Consider the following 18,130-nt stretch of genomic DNA (forward strand, 5'->3'; position numbering starts at 1 on the left):
TTTTTGAGATGGAGTCTTGCTCTGTTGCCCAGGCTGAGTGCAGTGGCATGATCTTGGTTCACTGCGACCTCTGCCTCCTGGGTTCAAGCAATTCTCCTGCTTCAGCCTCCTGAGTAGCTGGGATTACAAGCATGTGCCAGCATGGCAGGCTTATTTTTGTACTTTTAATAGAGACAAGGTTTCACCATGTTGGCCAGGCTGGTCTTGAACTCTTGGTATAGGGTGATCTACCCACCTTGGCCACCCAAAGTGCTGGGATTACAGATGTCAGCCACCGCACCTGGCCCTTTCAGTGTCTTTTGAAATTATCTGACTCATGGGAAGTGAAGAATGACAAGAATGACGGTGAATGACATACAGAGAATCTCAGGCTCAGTGGAACAAAGGGCAACTCTCCAAACTCCCAGCCCATTCAGTAGAAAACTCACTCACCTTCAGAGGACACTCAGGGAGATGGAAATCTGAGATCCTGAGAGTGGCTCTACTGCAGGCTTATCATGATGGCTCCCAGCCAACTTCCTGAGGCCATGGGCTGCCCTGCATACCCCAGGATTCCTCCTCCCCAGAGGGACACCTCATTCATTCCCCGTATTTCCCTCTATTTGGTGGCAAGGACATGGTTATTATTTATCCTTAAAGCTATGTCTTATTTTATTCCTATACCTTTAATCCTTAAAATTCTTATTATAAGGAAGCAAATCAATGGGGAATTGGACTTACTCTTGTTTCTTTAAAACCAAAGAGATGTCAATGCTTAGAAATGAGTAGTCATGAAAGTCCACTTTTCATTAATGAGACAACTAATTATAAAGCACCTACTGTGCACCATGGACTGTATTATCTACCCCATGAGAAGGGAAGCATGACCACCTCACTATTTAAGTAGCTGGAAAGCAAACACGTCTGAACTAAATTGTAACAATACAATGGTGTGAGCATACCAGCATTATTGTCACAAATAAATATAATTGAGAATGATCTGTTTCTAGAAGAAAACTCAGACACTTCCCGATGTAGGCCCCACATCCCCTCCCAGGTTCAGCACACAGGAGCGAGTAGCTGATAGCAGCCTGAACATGTGTTCATAAGCCCAGTTTTCACTGACAGACAACAAAAAAGCTCCTCTTCTTATCTTCCAGTCATCACTCCTTCAGCACAGGTTTTCCCAATATGATGATGTGCTCAAACTCTACCCAATACAACCCATTTCCCATGGAGAAGAGCACGACGCGAAACTGACCTGCTGAACGTCCTGCTGGAAAACACACAGCTGCAGCCTCTGGTGGAGCCGGACCTTGCGGTGTTGCCAGATGTTCTCAAGCTGCCGCTGGTGGTGCAGCACCTCGTGGATGACATCCAGGACATGGTGCACGGCCTTGGAGTAGTTGGCAGAGGCCGTCAGGGAATCAGAGCTGCCAGGAGTCAAGGGCCGCTGGAGCTTGTCAAGAAGCGACTTCCCATCTTGGCTCACCTGCCCGCAAAATAAATGAGTGATTCTTCAAGATCTGAGGTTGGTCTAGTCTGTGCCACAGATGCTGTCCTTGGATACATGCTTGTGCACACACAGGCACACACGTACATATACACACATACCCATTCACACAACAGTTTTACTCAGAGGCAGTTTTATATAGGATAAAATTTAAAACAATCAATCAGATATCCAATGACATCCAAAGCCAAAAGATGCAAAACACCAAGTGAAAATAAAAGAACATTAATTACTACAAAACACCGTAGTAGATACTGCTCAATGAATAGGCATACTATTTGCCTTAAATGTCATAAATCAGCTAATAGAAACTGCATTGCTGGGATATCTGCAAATTAAAATTTAAAAGTAATAATATTATCTTGAGACATGTTAGAGAGCATACAACAGATCATCACGATGGAACAAAATTGTTCCTTAAAGTCTCAGTTAAAAAGAAATCAATCTAGCACTAGGCAAAGAATATGTACTTAAACTTTCTGACATAGCTGGATAGCAATTTAGCTTCACAAAAGAAAATTCAAAATGCCATTCTATTGGGTTCATTAACTTTAAAAAGTACTTTTAATTAAAATGCCATCATTAAAAAAAGATTTCTGGCAATTTATTCTCAAACTACAATTAAATGAAAGCATTCAGGTTAATCAAAGAAATAAGAAAAGGTGAGGGTGTAATTTACAAAGAAAAGCATTATATATTTTTCCTACTTATAAGTGATTCTTAAGACTTATGAGTAATTATGCCAGATGTGCTTTTAAAAAGTGACCTAATCAGACAACACAAAGATATGTGATGCCTAAGGTAACCAGGTGTGGGATGCAGGTGTCTTAAGCAGGCCTCTTCACATGATCCTTCTGCTCAGATACTTCCGAATCTAAAAACCTCCTTGGGTTTCTAGGCAGAAGAGGAGCAAATTCAGGGGCACTTTTAACAGACCCATGCTCAGCTTAAAAGAAGCCCTTAGAAGAAGAAAGAGCACACAAGGAATAGGTCAATGGGAAAGGTTCAAACTCATAGCCTTGGCAACCAAAACTGGTGGCAAGTGACCTTGTAGCATTTCCTGATTGCTGCCTTTAATCCTAAATGCAGTTGTGCCAGATTCTAACATGTTTCCTTTTCAACACCTGAATTTGAGACGTTGGAAGTTCTGATTTTTCCTTACAAACGCCTCATGGTTGAAAATTCACTTAATACAGCCTTACAGCAAAACTTAAGAGGAAATGAGCTCAGCTGATACAACCAAAGATAACGAGGGAAAATCGAACCAAGTTAACCACTGAGTTAGTATCAGTTAAAACAAATACGGAAAATTTAAAGAGTCTTCTAAAGCAAGGCTCTCAGCTGTGCCCAGAAGTCACTGAAATTGGTGTGGACACTGCTGATGCAATGATTTTGAAGAGAGGAGGCACTGTGATTGATTTGGGTGGTGGATTCAGAGAAGCAGGATATTCTGAAATGAGCGGGTTATCAGCACACAGTGAAGAAATGTCCTCCTTTTTGTGATCATCTAAGCAAGGCTGTTTTTAACATATAAATACATAGTTTTTCTCTTTTTACCCAGTTTAAAATCTCCAATCCTTTCCATAAATCCAACAACCATGTTATCAAAGAAAGACCATGTTTGGTTTTCTTCAGAACTTTACAAGAGCTGTTTTCCCTTTCAAAATATGAGCACAATAAAACCATTCTCAATACTTGCATCACCAAGATACCACATGAGAGGGCTACAGGTGAGCTGCTATATTCACAATGGTTTTATATATATGACCAGCATCTGAATATCTAATTTTTTTACCTATGTCGGAAAATGAGCACTGGAGCATATGATTTGATGAACATGTGCCAGAAACTGACAGCTGCTTCTCCAAATCCCTACAGTCAGAAACAGCAACACTCCACCTACGAAGCAGCATTTCCCAGCCTTGCTTACATATGACTGGCCAATATACAGAAGTAAAATATGTTGGATGGGAATTCCAGGAAAGCTGTTTAGCGGCTAGGCTGGCAGGTAGGCTCATTCCCCTTGCCCCTTCCTCCTCCCTGCTGCCGAGAACTTGAATGAGATGGCTGGAGCTTCAGCAGTTATTGATGACTCTGAGGCAATCTTAAAAACAGCAGCCCACCTGCTAAAAAAGGCAATAGAGAAAGACAGAAGGATCCAGAGATCCTCTTACTAACAGAGCTACCACACTAGTCCTGGAATGCCAGCTTTTGGATTTCTTTTACATAGGCAGAAAGCCAATTTCTATCTTCAGCCATTGTTTTGCAACTTAAACCACCGATGCAAAAAAACAAGATTAGTTCCTAGCCCTCACCAAGTTTCCAAAACGCATCCCTGCGACACCATTAATATTCTTCTACTGAGAATGGAGTACTCTGTGAAACAATATTCCATGGAATCTTTCTTTCGTTGAGTGCCTCTGCAACCGTTTAACAGATCTCCATGCCAGAGATCATGACTGGATTCTGAAGGACACAATTGCTCACAGCGGTGGAGGTGTAAGGGGAACTGTCTGCTGAGGAAGTGAATACACAAATATCTTAATATAAAACAACTCATTAAGCAAAGCTCCACCTTCTGATAATTCATAAGCAGGGATTAAAGTGTCTGCTGGTCCCACCACTACTACTGTCATTTATTGGTAGTGACAGTGGCAGTAAAGACCCTAGGTGAGAAAACACCTCTTGTACCCACTAAAACCAGACAGCATGGAACTCCAAATCCATGTTCAAAAACAGCGTTTCTCCAATAAACCTTTCCAAATACGATTCTGTATTATTTCAGTACAAGTTTTGTAGATTTGGCAATTAAAAAGCATTATTTAAGCACATAAAGGATGGCATATGTATTTTTACTTTCAGCAAAGTGTCTTAATCTTTGCAATTACAGTACTATGTGGAAAAAACATGCTACAATTTTATGAAGACTGCTGCTGTGTTGTATAATGATTTTTAAATGGTACAGAATAACTAGAAGACAATTAATAAAAGAAGAGACTGTAAAGTATAGAGCAGACAAAAATAGTTCATATAAAATGTAAGTGCTAAAACAAGAAACCTAAGTTTATGGCATGTGGTATAGTTCCATACTTTCTTAACTACAGAACCAGATGAATGAATTTACTTCAGTTATATATTTTGTTTAAAACTCTGTTTTAACCAATCAGATCAGCTCACTTTTCAGTATGCTCTTTTTCTTGGAATACACAGCTGGGAAACTTGAAGGGCAATCAAAGTCACATGTTACAAAGATTAACATTGTATAGAGAAACTAAAATGCTCTGGTATCCAAAGAGTTCAGAAAAATGCCAGCACTAACTAAAGCAGAAAAAGTAATTAAAGGTAAGCTTAAATTTTTACCATATCAAAGATATGTTTGTTCATAATATTTAAAAGGAAACTGTTTAAAATCTAGAACAATGGCCTGATTCTTGACTATTTGCTTTTCATCAGAACTGCACATAGACTTGTAACTTGGATTTCTGCATGTCACCCTAAAAAAGACCCATAGAAATTCAGAGACTTGCCTATTCTTGTTTCTGATACTGGCATCTCTACATTTCCTGTAAAATCAGATGAGGACTGAGCATTTCTAGCAGGAATATTCTTCACCTGCATAAAGGATGAACGCTGCTCTGACCTAAGGAAAGAGGGCATATCTAGACAGTATTGCTCACCACTGCAGAAGCAACAACTGCCCAAAGACCAAATAAAGATGAGCGGCAGGCATATCAATTAGGTACAAATGCAGTGTTTCAGATCTAAGAAGCGCTAGGAAATGGCATTCCTAAGACATAACAAAAATAGGCAAATACACCAAAACATTTAGCCTGCAGTAAGAAAAAGTGTCCCTTCAAAACTTTTATGAAATAAATTGCACTATAAAGTGTTCAAAGCCAACACTTTTAATTCTTTTTAAGGCTTAGCTCGCCACGGCCTGCAGAGCACTGACCTCCACAGGAAGCCTGGGAATGATTTCACTCTCCCCTCCAACTCTTGCTGAACTTATTCTTCTGTCAAGGTTCTAATAAGGCAGACAAGAATGAAAAGGGGTCAGCAGGTGACTACCCAGCTTATTCTGCAGCAATAGTCGACATTTCTCAGCCAAACAGTTAAACTCTTCTGAGTAAGGAGGTTCCAATCTATCTTCAGATGGCTACAGAAGATGCTCCTAGCAACGGTGCAGGTCAATTACCTCCTGAAAGGTCATGCGTTGGCAACAACAGACATTTTCCCATGCTTCAGGGAGAATACAGAGAAAGCTGGTTCCTTCTCCAGGCAAAGTTCTTATAAGATGGACCTCCAAATGCCGATCTCTGTTTCTTTCAGCTATTCAGTTTCTTATTCAAACCACATCAGTCTACCTCGGTTTGACTCTCTGACACCTATATATCTGGGATTATCAGAAAGGAAAAACCAAAATAAGACCAAAACAGGAAACAGCTGGGGTGGCCCAGCTGCTATGAGTCAGGTACATGTGCCTGACCTGTGTGTTCCACAGACTGCACCTGGGCTCTACTTTTGTTGCTCCGATATTTCAAGTGCTTGCAAGGCCTCAAGCTGAGTTTGGGGTGAAAAGAAGACTGCTGTCGTACAGGCTGTTGGCTCTGATATTATGGCAGATGCTGACTACAGCATTCTGTGTCGCTACAGCAACGCTGTGATCTTTAATGAGGTTTTATACAACTGTGACAGAAGTGACGGCTGGGTGCGGTGTCTCATGCCTATAATCTCAGCACTTTCGGAGGCCGAGGTAAGTGGGTCAACTGAGGTCAGCAGTTTAAGACCAGCCTGGCCAACACAGCAAAACTCCATCTTTACCAAAAACACAGAAGTCAGCCGGGCATGGTGGCACACACCTGTAATCCCAGCTGCTCAGGAGGCTGAGGCACAAGAATCGCTAGAACCTAGGAGGCGGAGGTTGCAGTGAGCTGAAATCGCACCACTGCATTCCAGCCTGGGCGACAGAGCAAGACTCTGTGCCCCCCAAAAAGAAGTGACTCTACAGCAAGGGAACTGAGCTTCCCCATAAATCACAGAGTTGGTTTTAGGAAGTTTCCTATCCAGGTGAGTCATTCTGCTGTGTGTTTTCATCTTATGCTAATAACACTGACCCCACCATCACCCACTGATACAGTGCCTTAAAAGAGCTCAATCAGCTTTACAGGCAGCAAATCAGTCATTCCCATGAGGCCCTGTTGAGGCACACACTAAGTCAGCATATTTGTTAAACTGAGAAATGGATGCAGAAACTAAGCCCTGAAGTCACATGAGGTCAAGCAGGCCAACTCCCCATGGCACTTCACCTGGCTTGTGCTCTGTGGCTGCAGCAGTGGCGCTTTGGTGGATGCGTGGCTTCTTGCTATGCAGTCTCACCTTGCAATCCAAACACCTGGCACTGAGGCTTGTGAGGCAGGACAGGCCCACTGAGATGAAAATCATTTTTATAAATTTAGTTTGTTGAAAAACTAGTAGCTGAGCTGGCTTACTCAAAATGTTAAAAATGACTACAACTTATCTTCGAGATTTACACTGCTTCACTCGCCTGTGATCAACCGTAGCCGACAAGATTAACTCAGACCTGGCAAGCTGAAGCAAGTGAGTGTTCAGGAGGCCCAGGTGCACTGCTGCTGCTAAAGCACTAACAGGAGTGACACGGGCAGGTCTGATTAAAGCACAGCAGAGCAGGTGCTTGCATCTTGGAAAAAAATGCTGGGAAACTTTCCCAAAGCAAATTTATATGATCAGAAACTAGAAACTATAAACACTGTTCAAAGAAAAAAACTGCAGAGAAAAGGAAGAGAGGAGGAGAGAAGAAAGGGAATAAGGAAGGACCGGAAAAGGGAGGCAAGGAAAAGGAAATTTAAAAAGCAAAGCGAGCCCTGCTTATAAGTATTCCTACCCCCCACATGATCTGGCATCCAGCTCGATGTCTAGCACTTAGCTGCAGCTCCATATCTGTGGGATGGACACCTCCTCAGCAGACCCCCAACTCTTCAGAGCAAGCTCAGGAGTGCTGCTTGGCATGTGGTCTGTGTATCTGGCATTAGTCACTGCAGCACTAGGGAAGACCTCTGAAAATGGAGATTCACTATCTCTGGGGTAGGGTACTGCTGCATTTTAAACCAAGACACTCAAGTCTGCAAAACACTGATTTAGGAGTATAAAATAAAAATCACTCAAAAACAAAAGCAGTCCTTCCCTTCCCATCTTCCTGATACCTTCCCTGTTGGCATGAAGGAAATGAGGAAATGAGAGGTGGTGGTGCCAACAAAGGTGTGCCTGTGCCAGGCAAAGGGAGCAGGTGGTAGGGGTTGGGGTGGAGAACCCAGACAGAACGGTTGGGAAATGAAGCAAATACAGCAAGTGAACAAGTTAATACATTAAGGACAACAGAAGCCAGGTTTCTTGCTGCCTGAGAATAGATTAATAAACACAGAAAGGGAAAGACTGCAAAGAACCCTGAGGTATTGGATTCCAAATGTATATACAAGTATATTTCTAACATAGATAGACACAGATAGATACAGCAGTAATTTTACATGGACACGTGTGTGTGTGTGTGTGTGTGTGTGTATGTGTGTGTGTGTGTGTGTTGATAAACGCATAGATGGGTGGGTGGGTGAGTAAGTGGTTGGGTAGATGGATAAATGGATGAGTGGTTAGATTGGGTAGTGGATGGATGATTGGGTGATTAGGTGGATAGATAGTTGGGTGACTGGATGTATGGACAGGTGGTTAGGTGATTGGGTGGATGAACAGATGGACTAGACAGATGTGGATGAGTGGTTGGGTGACTGGGTGAATGGAAGGGCAGTTGAGTAATACGGTAGATGGATGGATATGGGTAGATGGTTGAATGTAGGTGGATGGATAGGTGATTGGGTGGTTGGTTGGATAAATGAATGGATGGGTGACTGGACTGATGGATAGATGGAGGGATGGATGGACAGATGAATGGGTGGTTGGGTGATTAGGAGAATGGATGGATGAATGAGTGGATGGGTGGTCCAGTGGATGAGTGGGTGACTGGATGAATGGATGAATGAATGGGTGATTGGATAGATGTTCAGATGAATGGGCGGTTTGGTGATTAGGTGAGTGGATGGATAAATGGATGGGGGTTAGGTGGATGGACTGATGGTGGTTGAGTGACTGGTTGGATGGAAGAATGGATGGGTGATTGAATAAATGGAGGGATGGATGGTTGGAAGAAAGAATGAAGGATGGATGGATGGATAAATGGATGGATGGACAGATGAATGGGTGGTCGGGTGATAACGTGAATGAATGAATGAATGGATGGATGGGTCTCTGGATGAATGGATGGGTGGTTGGGTTATTAGCTGGATGAAAGAATGGATAAGTAGTAACTGAATAAATGGAGGGATGGATGGTTGGATGGAAGAATGGATGGGTGATTGGATGGATGGACGGATTGGATGGATGGATGGATGGACAGACAGATTAATGAATGAGTGATTGGGTGACTCGATGGATGGACAGATAAATGGGTGGTTGGGTGATTAGGTGGATGGATGAATGGATGGGTGGTTGATTAGTTGGATGGAAGAATGGATAAGTAACTGGATAAATGGAGGGATGGATGGTTGGATGGGTTACTGGATGGATGGATGGATGGATGGATGGATGGACGGACGGGCGGATGGATGAATGGGTGGTTGGGTGATTGGATAGATGGATGGATGGGTGATTGGGTAGATGGAGGGTGGCTGAGTGGATGAACAATGGATGGTTAGGTGGATAGATGGATGCATAGATAGATAGGTGGAGGGGTGAATTGATGGCATTCATATGTTTTCTAACTCTGTCTGCTCAGAGGGCCTAGAAGCAGTGACACCTCAGAAACAAACAAAACTCTGAAAACCCAGGTCTTTAAAATTCTAAACACCATACAATACTATAAGGAACCATCCCACTTAGTGATACGGGTGATCCCAGTGTACGCAGGGAAAGTACAAAATGAGCCTGGAACAAGTGCTCAAAGGATAATATGGACAGATCAAAATGACACAGAAAAAAGCTCCTGCTGGCTAAGTCTGAACAATTTAGGAATCAAAAGAGAATATCAAATTATAACCCACTGATATAAGATTTCATAAATTCATACTGATATAAACAAATACGAGACAAAGGAAAAAAAGTTCATTCTTACGGTGGAAAGCCACCTAATAAATACGGAAGGAATAATGGAAATAGGTGATGGCTGCTATGTGCAGAAATCCTCCGTGGAAACTATGGCTGGGAGAAGTCTGATGAGGAAGGGAGACTAGTATTCTGCTAGAATATCTCCCCACAAAATGTGCAGCAAAGATCAGTTTTTTAAATGGTGACTGTGCACTGGAGAAACCCTGCAGACACCAATCTGACCAAGTGGCCAAGATGAGTACTACTATTAGCCAGAGGTGTCAACATCCTGTGTCCACTGCGATGACACCCAGAGAAGAACATGCACTGCCAAAAACGCATGGCCTGAGTCAGCCCACGAGAACCGAGGGCATCCGCAAGTAGAGGGCCATCTAAAGATGAAAGGCCTGTACTCTTTAAGTATGTCAAAGACATGAAGGCAGAGAAAGACTGAAGAATGTTCCACTTTAAAGGAGACTGACTGATAAGACATGTGGATTAAATGTAGGGCACATTGCTGGACAGTGTCCCAGACCAGGAAAGAGAAAGAGTCACTGCTGGAACACTTAGGGTAATAGAAGCAGGGTCTACGGATAGGATAGTCATGTTGTATCAATGGTGCTTTGCTGACTGGAAAGAGAGGTGGTGGGGAGGGAGGGTGGAGCAACGTGGTGAAATTCTACAGTTTAGGAAACCTGGGTCGAGGCAATGCGGGAGTTCTCTGTGGTATTCTACCACTTTCCTGTAGCCCTGAAACTATTTAAAAATGTAAGTAATTTAAGAGGCAAAATAATTCATTATGTTCTACTCAAAATCCTTTCTGTTCATCCAGTTCAAATTACTGTCTCCTTGAGTTTATAGCTCAGTTGCAAACATGTTCTTAGGCTAAAATTCAATCTAAGACCTCAGTCTGAGAGGCTGTTTACTTCCCATCAGATTATTTTGAGTTATTAGTACTAATGTAAATCAAATAAAGCTATACCATAGGTAAACGTAAGCTCCTCTGCCAAGATGTCCCATTTTTATAGAATGCACTGGTAACAATTAGGAGATTCTGTACTTAACGAAAACTGCCAAGGGCAACAAGGAGACTGAAAAAGCCAGCTGGGGGATGACACTGGCCAGGTCAAGGTGATTCTGATGTAAGTTATGCACAGGCAAAGGCTGCATTCCCAGGGCCTGCCAATCATCTTGTGAATGAAGGCTATTCAATCCCATCTTGGTCTGGCAAGAGCAAGGAAGGGCATGCAGATAGCTGGCTGCAAGCCCACCACTGCACTCACAGAACAGCTTCAAAGCAAGAGATTCACATAAGCAGATGAGTGAAGGCCTCATTACATGTGTGAGTAACAGGGTCACTTGGTTTCTGTGCTATAGGTCAAAATTAGACAATGCATAGAGACGGCACATCAAGGAAAAGAGCTTGACAGTTTTTAGAAGTGACAATCCTCATGAGCCAACGTGATTAAAAAAATTACAAATGTGTTCAATTTTCAGTCTTGCTATAGAACAGGCTATCACTTATTTAAATAGTTTCCAACAGACTAGACAACCAAATTAAGAAATATTGGTGTAAAATTAAGAAACAATACAGGATTGACTATTTTTTCATTCTACAGGCAACATGAAATGCTGCTTGAAAAAAACTGAATCTTATTTGGCAAAGGTGGCGAGAAAAAAAAACAAATATCAACTGCCCTGGGAAAGGGGACCGTTCACATTCTGAAGCAAATATACAGTTAGACATCATGTGGTATCAGGGATACATTTTGAGAAATGAATCATTAGGCAATTTTGTCCTTGTGTGAACATCACAAAGTGCACTTTCACAAAGCTAGATGATACAGCTACACACCTAGGCTATATGGAGCAGCCCATTGCCCCTGGGCTACAAACCTGTACAGCATGTTTGAATACTGTTAGCAACTGTATCACAATGCTAAGTATTTGTGTATCTAAACATAGAAAAGGTACAGTAAAAATAGAGTATTATAATCTTATAGGACCACTGTCTTATTTGCAGTTCCATCATTGATCAAAATGTCCTTAAGAGATGCAAAACCGTAGCAGCAAACTGCATGTCCATTTAATTCGCTCATGGACACTAGGCGGGGGTCAAGAGACCCAGGCCCAAGGACATGAGAATGACAACTGGGCAGTGAAGCACAACAGGAAATGTCAGAATGAAATGCAAATGGCCAGTTTCTTCCTAACAACTTTGACAAGTATGGATGTGTTTGGATCAAGATTTAGATTTAAACACAGAAAACATTTATTAAACATCTACACTGCCCAGCACTCTTCCAGGTACTTTGAAACTCTTACAGAAGCCTTATGATAATCTCTCATATTAACTAAAACATTGTAGATATAGATGCTTCTTACTCAGGGAGAAAACCTTGCAGAAAAGTAAGCACAAGGAATTCCTATCTACACCCCTCCCCTTCACCTCCAGGAACGTAGCTGTTATTACAAAGACAGGCTGATTTCAAGAGACAGATGAATAAGGCATGGGCAAGGGTGGTAATCGTCAATCCATCTAAAGTTGCATCATCAAGCAGCTACCATGTGGTCTGGCACAGAGGTGGCAGAAGGTGGTGACTGAGAACATGGAGCCTGCCTGTTTGGGCTCATACCCTGCTCCACCAGCAGCTGACCTGGCACAGTCATTATCTCTGTGACTCAGTTTCTTCATTTGTAACAGCAGAGACAGATACAGTATGTGAGCATTAAGTAAGTCATTACGTAGTCCTTACAACACCGTCTGGCACAGAAGGTTGCAGAAAATAAAACAGGGATTCAATGAGTAAATAATGTAATATACCCTGAAGTAATAAAGAAAATGTTACCTTTAGATTTCTAAAATAGACAAATGTGTGCCTTGCAATCCAGACCATCTTCTCTAAAAGGTTTCATTTAGGAAGATTAAATTGAGTTTGACTAGACTGAAGAGCACACAAAATACACATTTCTTAAAAATGTGTAGAAAAAAAGACTAAGCTTTTCTTGACTTTAAGCTAAGCATATAAGCGCTCTAACGGAAAGGCTACTGCCTGTTCACCATCCTGCTTCCTCTGCTGCCCCACCCCACCCCACACACAGGAGTTCAAATGTTGAACAACTAAACTGCAGTCTAACTCGAAATCTATACGCTTTTTCTAGGCTAACCAAAACTTTTTTTTTCCCAGCTTCCAGTGTGCTATGATGCAAAAATGATGTTGCCTTGCAGCTGAAGTAAAATTGGTCACTTACCTCAGAATAAGCAAGAGTGATATGTTCATATATTCCCTGGTGGTGATGAATGGCATCTTCTAGATCCTGCAGCTCTGAGGGAAGGTCTACCTCACCGCAAGCTTTACACCACGAATCCACGTTGCTCATATACTTGGAAAGTTAAAAAAAGATGAGTTTTATCAATGACAATTTATATTGAGAAGTAGACATTTTTAATATGGTTTTGAAAATTAGGGGAGTAGAGGGAGCTCCTAAGAATGTAACATGCCTGACTCTCCATCTCAATTGGCATCGTCAACTCACATGAGACTCCTGGACCTCACTCCCAGGGTTCCAGCAGGACTGGGGCAAGTCCCAGGAATCTGCCTCAACCGACTGCCACCCAGATCTGGGCGTACCCCTGGAGCAATGCAGCCCTGTTTTGGGCATTCTGGTACATTTTCCCAATCCACCTTTGAATCCATGTTTCTAACTGCCCTGCACTCCTAGCAAGGGAGGACGCAAAGATGACTCTCCCACGTGCCCCTCAACTAGGGCTCAACAGTAGGATACTCCTTCTCTGTGCAGCTGTTTGTCAGCCTTACTCCCTTTTACATTAAGATGTAATGGAAAAAGTTCCAGATATCTAAAAATCATTTATCTGAAATTAGAAAGAGCAGCCAGTCCATTCTGCTAATGTTTCAAAAGAAAATTGAAACAAGAATTAAAAGGAGATGAAGAAAAAAGAGCCTAAACTTCTCTGTGAATCTTAGGAAATGAGGCAGAGGCATCATTCCTATCCTTCCCAAATTGCATGGAAATATGGAAAGGCTGAGCCATGCGAACAGTCCTGCAGCTGCCATCCCAATCCTGGCTCAATCTCCTGCTCTGCCACCCCCTCCATCTCCAGGACTTATCAACAGTCCTGGCTGCCATTGTAGGGGGAAGATCCCATAAGTGCAGGAGCCAGAAGTCTCGGCCTATAACCATGTAAATAACAAAGAAGAAAGTAACTAGAAATATAAAGGTAGTAGTTATTAGTTATTCATACGTGATTGTAGATTCATAGGTGATCTTAGTTATTCATAGGCGATCCTAATTCTTTTACTAATGCCTCTCAGGTTGGAAGAGTGAACCTGGAGTGGCACTGAAAGAAATGACCCTAAGGCAAGCCACTTTAAGCCCTCTGTCAAGCCTGTTTAAGGGCTGCTGGAGGGCACCTGGGCGGTGCACCAGTGCCAGCGCTGGAAAGGTGCCCACTGTTTAGCCAGCTAGGGAAGGAGACGTCCAAAATGGCTGAGACATCTCCTTCCTTGGGGGAGTTAGGAGAAAACTCCGCTTCTCCAAGCTCTTGCAGTAGGCCTGATGGCTGTCAGGTAGGCCCACAGACATCCGGGGGCTTAACTGTCCCTATGCGATGCTGTGCTTCAGCGGTCATGTTCCACTCTCATGTTCCACTTCTGTACCTGGTTCCATTTTTCTTAGAAGAAATAATCAGTAAAAGTAATAAAAATCTTAATGTCTTTGTTCTTTCCTGACAAGCATGGAAAGGTGCTGATGCATTATGCTCCTTATCTCATCTCGGTTACCTGAAAGTCTTGGGCCCCTACCCTATATGACACATGATATACTTGATCCTATCATTGACCACCAAGGCCATGCCCTACCTACCCCCAGCTTTGTACTCAGTAAAAGTCAGAGAGTCCAGGCATTCGGGGCCACTGCCGGACTCAGCCCTTTGGTTGGTAGTGGACCCCCGGGCCCGAACTCTCTTTTCTCCATCTCTCTGTCTTACTTCTACCATTCCTCGTTTCCACAGCAGCAGGGAGGGGCTCACAGGACCCTGTAGGGCTGGATCCTACATGCCATACCAATCTTGGCTCAATTTCCTCCACTGCCACGCCCCTCCATCTCCAGGTCTCATCAACAATCCCGGGGCTGCCATCCCAATCCTAGCCCAGCCTCCTCCACTGCCACCCTCCATCTCCAGGACTCATCAACAGCTGAGAAATCACTGCCAAATTTCCTGGGGAGATCCTATCAAAATCCATCACAGTTAAGAGTGAAAGGCAAGTGCAGAAGGCCCAATTAAGAAAGCTGATTCAATTACGCCAAGCAGATATCAACACATTTCCCTCGGTTTTAACCTCTTTGCTCCTGTTCCTCACACATCTTTTTACTTAGCAGGGAATGCACAGGATGACTATTTTAATGAATGGCCAGAAAGGAAATATGCTATAATTCCCTTAAAATACAGTAAGAACAACCTCCTAGTTTATTTTTAGGACATTAAAATAAACGAATCACCCAAATAATAACTGCTTAAGAAAATCCTTTTACTATCGAGCACAGAAGAATATCTATGCAGACCTTAGAGCTTGAAGCCAATTCATATGAAATTACGTATCACTTGAGAGCAGGTGGTTTCTACATATTTCTTGGGTGGCATGTTCTATAAATGTCAATTTGGTCAGGTCAGATGATTGTCAGTATTTTTTAGCTCTATTTCACTCTGTCATCTGCCATTATTGCATTTAATACCAATTATTAAATTATTGCAAATGTTTTTCAAACACAAATTGATTGAGATTAACCATCATTATTAATAAATTATCAGGTCTAAGTCAGCAATTAAGTGCTCCTGGACAATGGCCACTGCAGAACACCCAAAACCATGAGGAGGTGCAACATATTCTTAAGATGCAAATACTTCTGACAGAACACGGTGGAAACACACTTCAGTTATACTTCACAATTTAATCAACAGAAGCATCAGGCTAACATCACTATCAAAATCATTATTAAAGTATATTCAACTCCAATTTTTGAAGCAATTAATAAAGAAAAAACATTCAAGAAGTTTTACATATTTTTGTAATCAGAAGTAACTAACTTAAAATTGCTTAAAGTATCCTGAGAGGGAGCTGATTATACTTATTTAAAAAACTATGGCCAGGGAAGGATGGTGTGCTACATGAAAACCTTGTGCACAAAGGATTCTGCCCTTTTCCTGGGTTAACAACAGCCCAGTGATGGAAATAATCCTAGCCACGGTTTCACAGAGGATTTTGCACAGCATCATTTTTCTGTCCTTTATTTCTAAAACCTGACCCTAGACTCCACAGAGGAAGCGCTAGGCCTGATTGCTTTCTGAAAGGCTGAACACCGAGAGGATCTGAAACCAACAGCACCAGCACAGCAATCCCCATTCAGAGATGCATGGAACAGAGTGTCAACAGGTATTCCACAAAGAAAAAGCATCCTGAGGTCAAGTTTGGTGTCAAAATTCAACAGGTACCTTCAGAACAGAAGCTCTTAGAAAAGCTTCTGATTTGATAATGAATGGGGGATCTGGTATGTCCCTTCCCAAATTCATCTGACCATTCTACTGCTGTACTTCCCTCACTCTTACACACATATACACACATACCTGTTACCATCCTGAGAAACCCAGGTTGGGATTGCAGCACTGGGGGAACATGTCTAGCACAGAGCCTAGCGCTTAGGAGATGAGAATGACAGAAGGTGGCTACTGCAGTCCAATGAGATCAGAGCAGCTGGCTTAGTATCTGATACTTTCTGTGCTCAGTAGATCAAAATATGTGAACACAAAGCAACTGGTGGACTGGGGATAAAGGCAAGGAGTGCAAGAGAATGAAACGCTGCTCTATAAATTCAGATCAGGAGCCCACTTCAGAACTGGGGATCCTGAAGCTCAGCAGACTGGTGATATTTAAAAAGTGTTGCTGAATAAATGATAAAAGAAGCCTGGATCACCTAGTTTGCAAAATAGAGGCAAACAGAGGAGGGAACAGCGATTGATATGCATAGCTTTAAGAGGATAACTTGGATAATTAGCAGATTGCTTTTCCTAAGCATTTACCCCACTCTCTCCGTCTGCTGAGAGGTGGCCTCGAATCCAAGAACCGCTCATTTCTCCCACCGGTTCTGGTTCCCACTAACCAGAGCTGGGATCCCCGAAGCTAGTGAACTGCACTCCCATCAATCTCTCACCCCCACCACCTCTTGACAGAGCCTCAGCTGAGCACAGGCACTAAGCCGGACTTAGGAGACAAAGGGACGGAATTTCCTAGATGGAGAACTTGCGTCTATGTCATGTTTATAATAAATGTTAACTCTAAAAATATTTATGGGAAGTGAACTTTTATAAGAATATTAATACAACTGTGAGATAGTTTGTTATTATGTCAGGAACTGCAAGACCTAGCCATAGACCTGAGTGAAAGTTCTAGCTTTGGAAACATGGCCAAATCTCTCCCCATACAGATTATCAGGGCAATAATATTACGGGTCCCATGTACTCCACTGGGCTGATTAAGGGATGAAATGAGATTTCATGTTAAAGAGCTCTCTAAATATTAAGGACTATACAAACACTGGTTGCTACCTTACTTTTCGCTATTATCAAAGTACAGGAGCTCTAAAGTCATAGACAAATTGAGGTGATCGGATGCATGGTTCACTCCGTAGGTAAGCCTCTACAAGCACTTACCCGAATGGGTAGAAATGTGTATCTGTGTTGTCAATTACAGTAGCCACTGGCCACATGCTGCTCCCGAGTAAAATGTGAAATGTGAAGACACTGAGTAAGCAACCAAATTTTAATTTAATTTTTAAAAATGATGTTATCATCTTGTTAATTTATGTAACTCTGAGTAGCTTCAATAGCCACACGTGGTGACAAGCCATCACAATGGGCAGTGCAGCTTGAAGTCATAGTAAAAGGAGATTTTAAGCTACGGCAAAATCAAGTCACAGTAATTCTTTGTTTTACAAAAATGTAATTCTAATGGTTCTTGCTATGAAAGCCTCTTAATATGAAGGGTCTGTTCTGCGGATACACCACATGGAGGCTGGAGCCCCCAAGCAACATCTACCAGTAACAACTTTAACACTGTGGTTGTGTGTCCACATATTTGCAAATAGACATTGTGATCCCACACCTTCACTGGAGATGAGGACACAAGACAGAATGGCTGAGACATCTATGGAAGTTACAGCATCCATGAAAAGTCATCCTCATCTAGTTTTAACTTGAGTTATACTTACAAAACCATAGCAAATGCCAGCACAAGAGCACCCATGGAGAGAGAGGGCAGGGCCTGACGTTGCAGCTGAGAGCCGTAATCCTTACAGAGAAGGCGGCTGCCGTGAGTAAGCTCATCAACCATGGGGCACATGTTAGAGACTTATATGTCCCCCAATCAGATTTAAATTCCACATGAACACTCTGGATGCGGTTCAAAGAGGTGACTA

At 42.4% G+C, this 18,130-nt stretch overlaps 1 protein-coding gene across 4 annotated transcripts in view; it reads right to left on the bottom strand.

Moving 5' to 3' along the window:
• TRIO (trio Rho guanine nucleotide exchange factor) overlaps positions 1–18,130 on the bottom strand; it is a 238,789-nt gene that overhangs the window by 191,434 nt on the left and 29,225 nt on the right. For all 4 annotated transcript variants that reach the window (XM_017524673.2, XM_017524674.2, XM_037737127.1 and 1 more), the window contains exons 7-8: positions 12,893–13,024; positions 1,241–1,471 (exon numbers count right to left, since the gene is read on the bottom strand). In XM_017524673.2, the coding sequence (XP_017380162.1) occupies positions 1,241–1,471; positions 12,893–13,024 (363 nt within the window). The remainder of the gene's footprint in view (positions 1–1,240; positions 1,472–12,892; positions 13,025–18,130) is intronic.

Source organism: Cebus imitator, unplaced genomic scaffold, assembly GCF_001604975.1.
Source record: "Cebus imitator isolate Cc_AM_T3 unplaced genomic scaffold, Cebus_imitator-1.0 Scaffold35, whole genome shotgun sequence".
NCBI lineage: Eukaryota > Metazoa > Chordata > Mammalia > Primates > Cebidae > Cebus > Cebus imitator.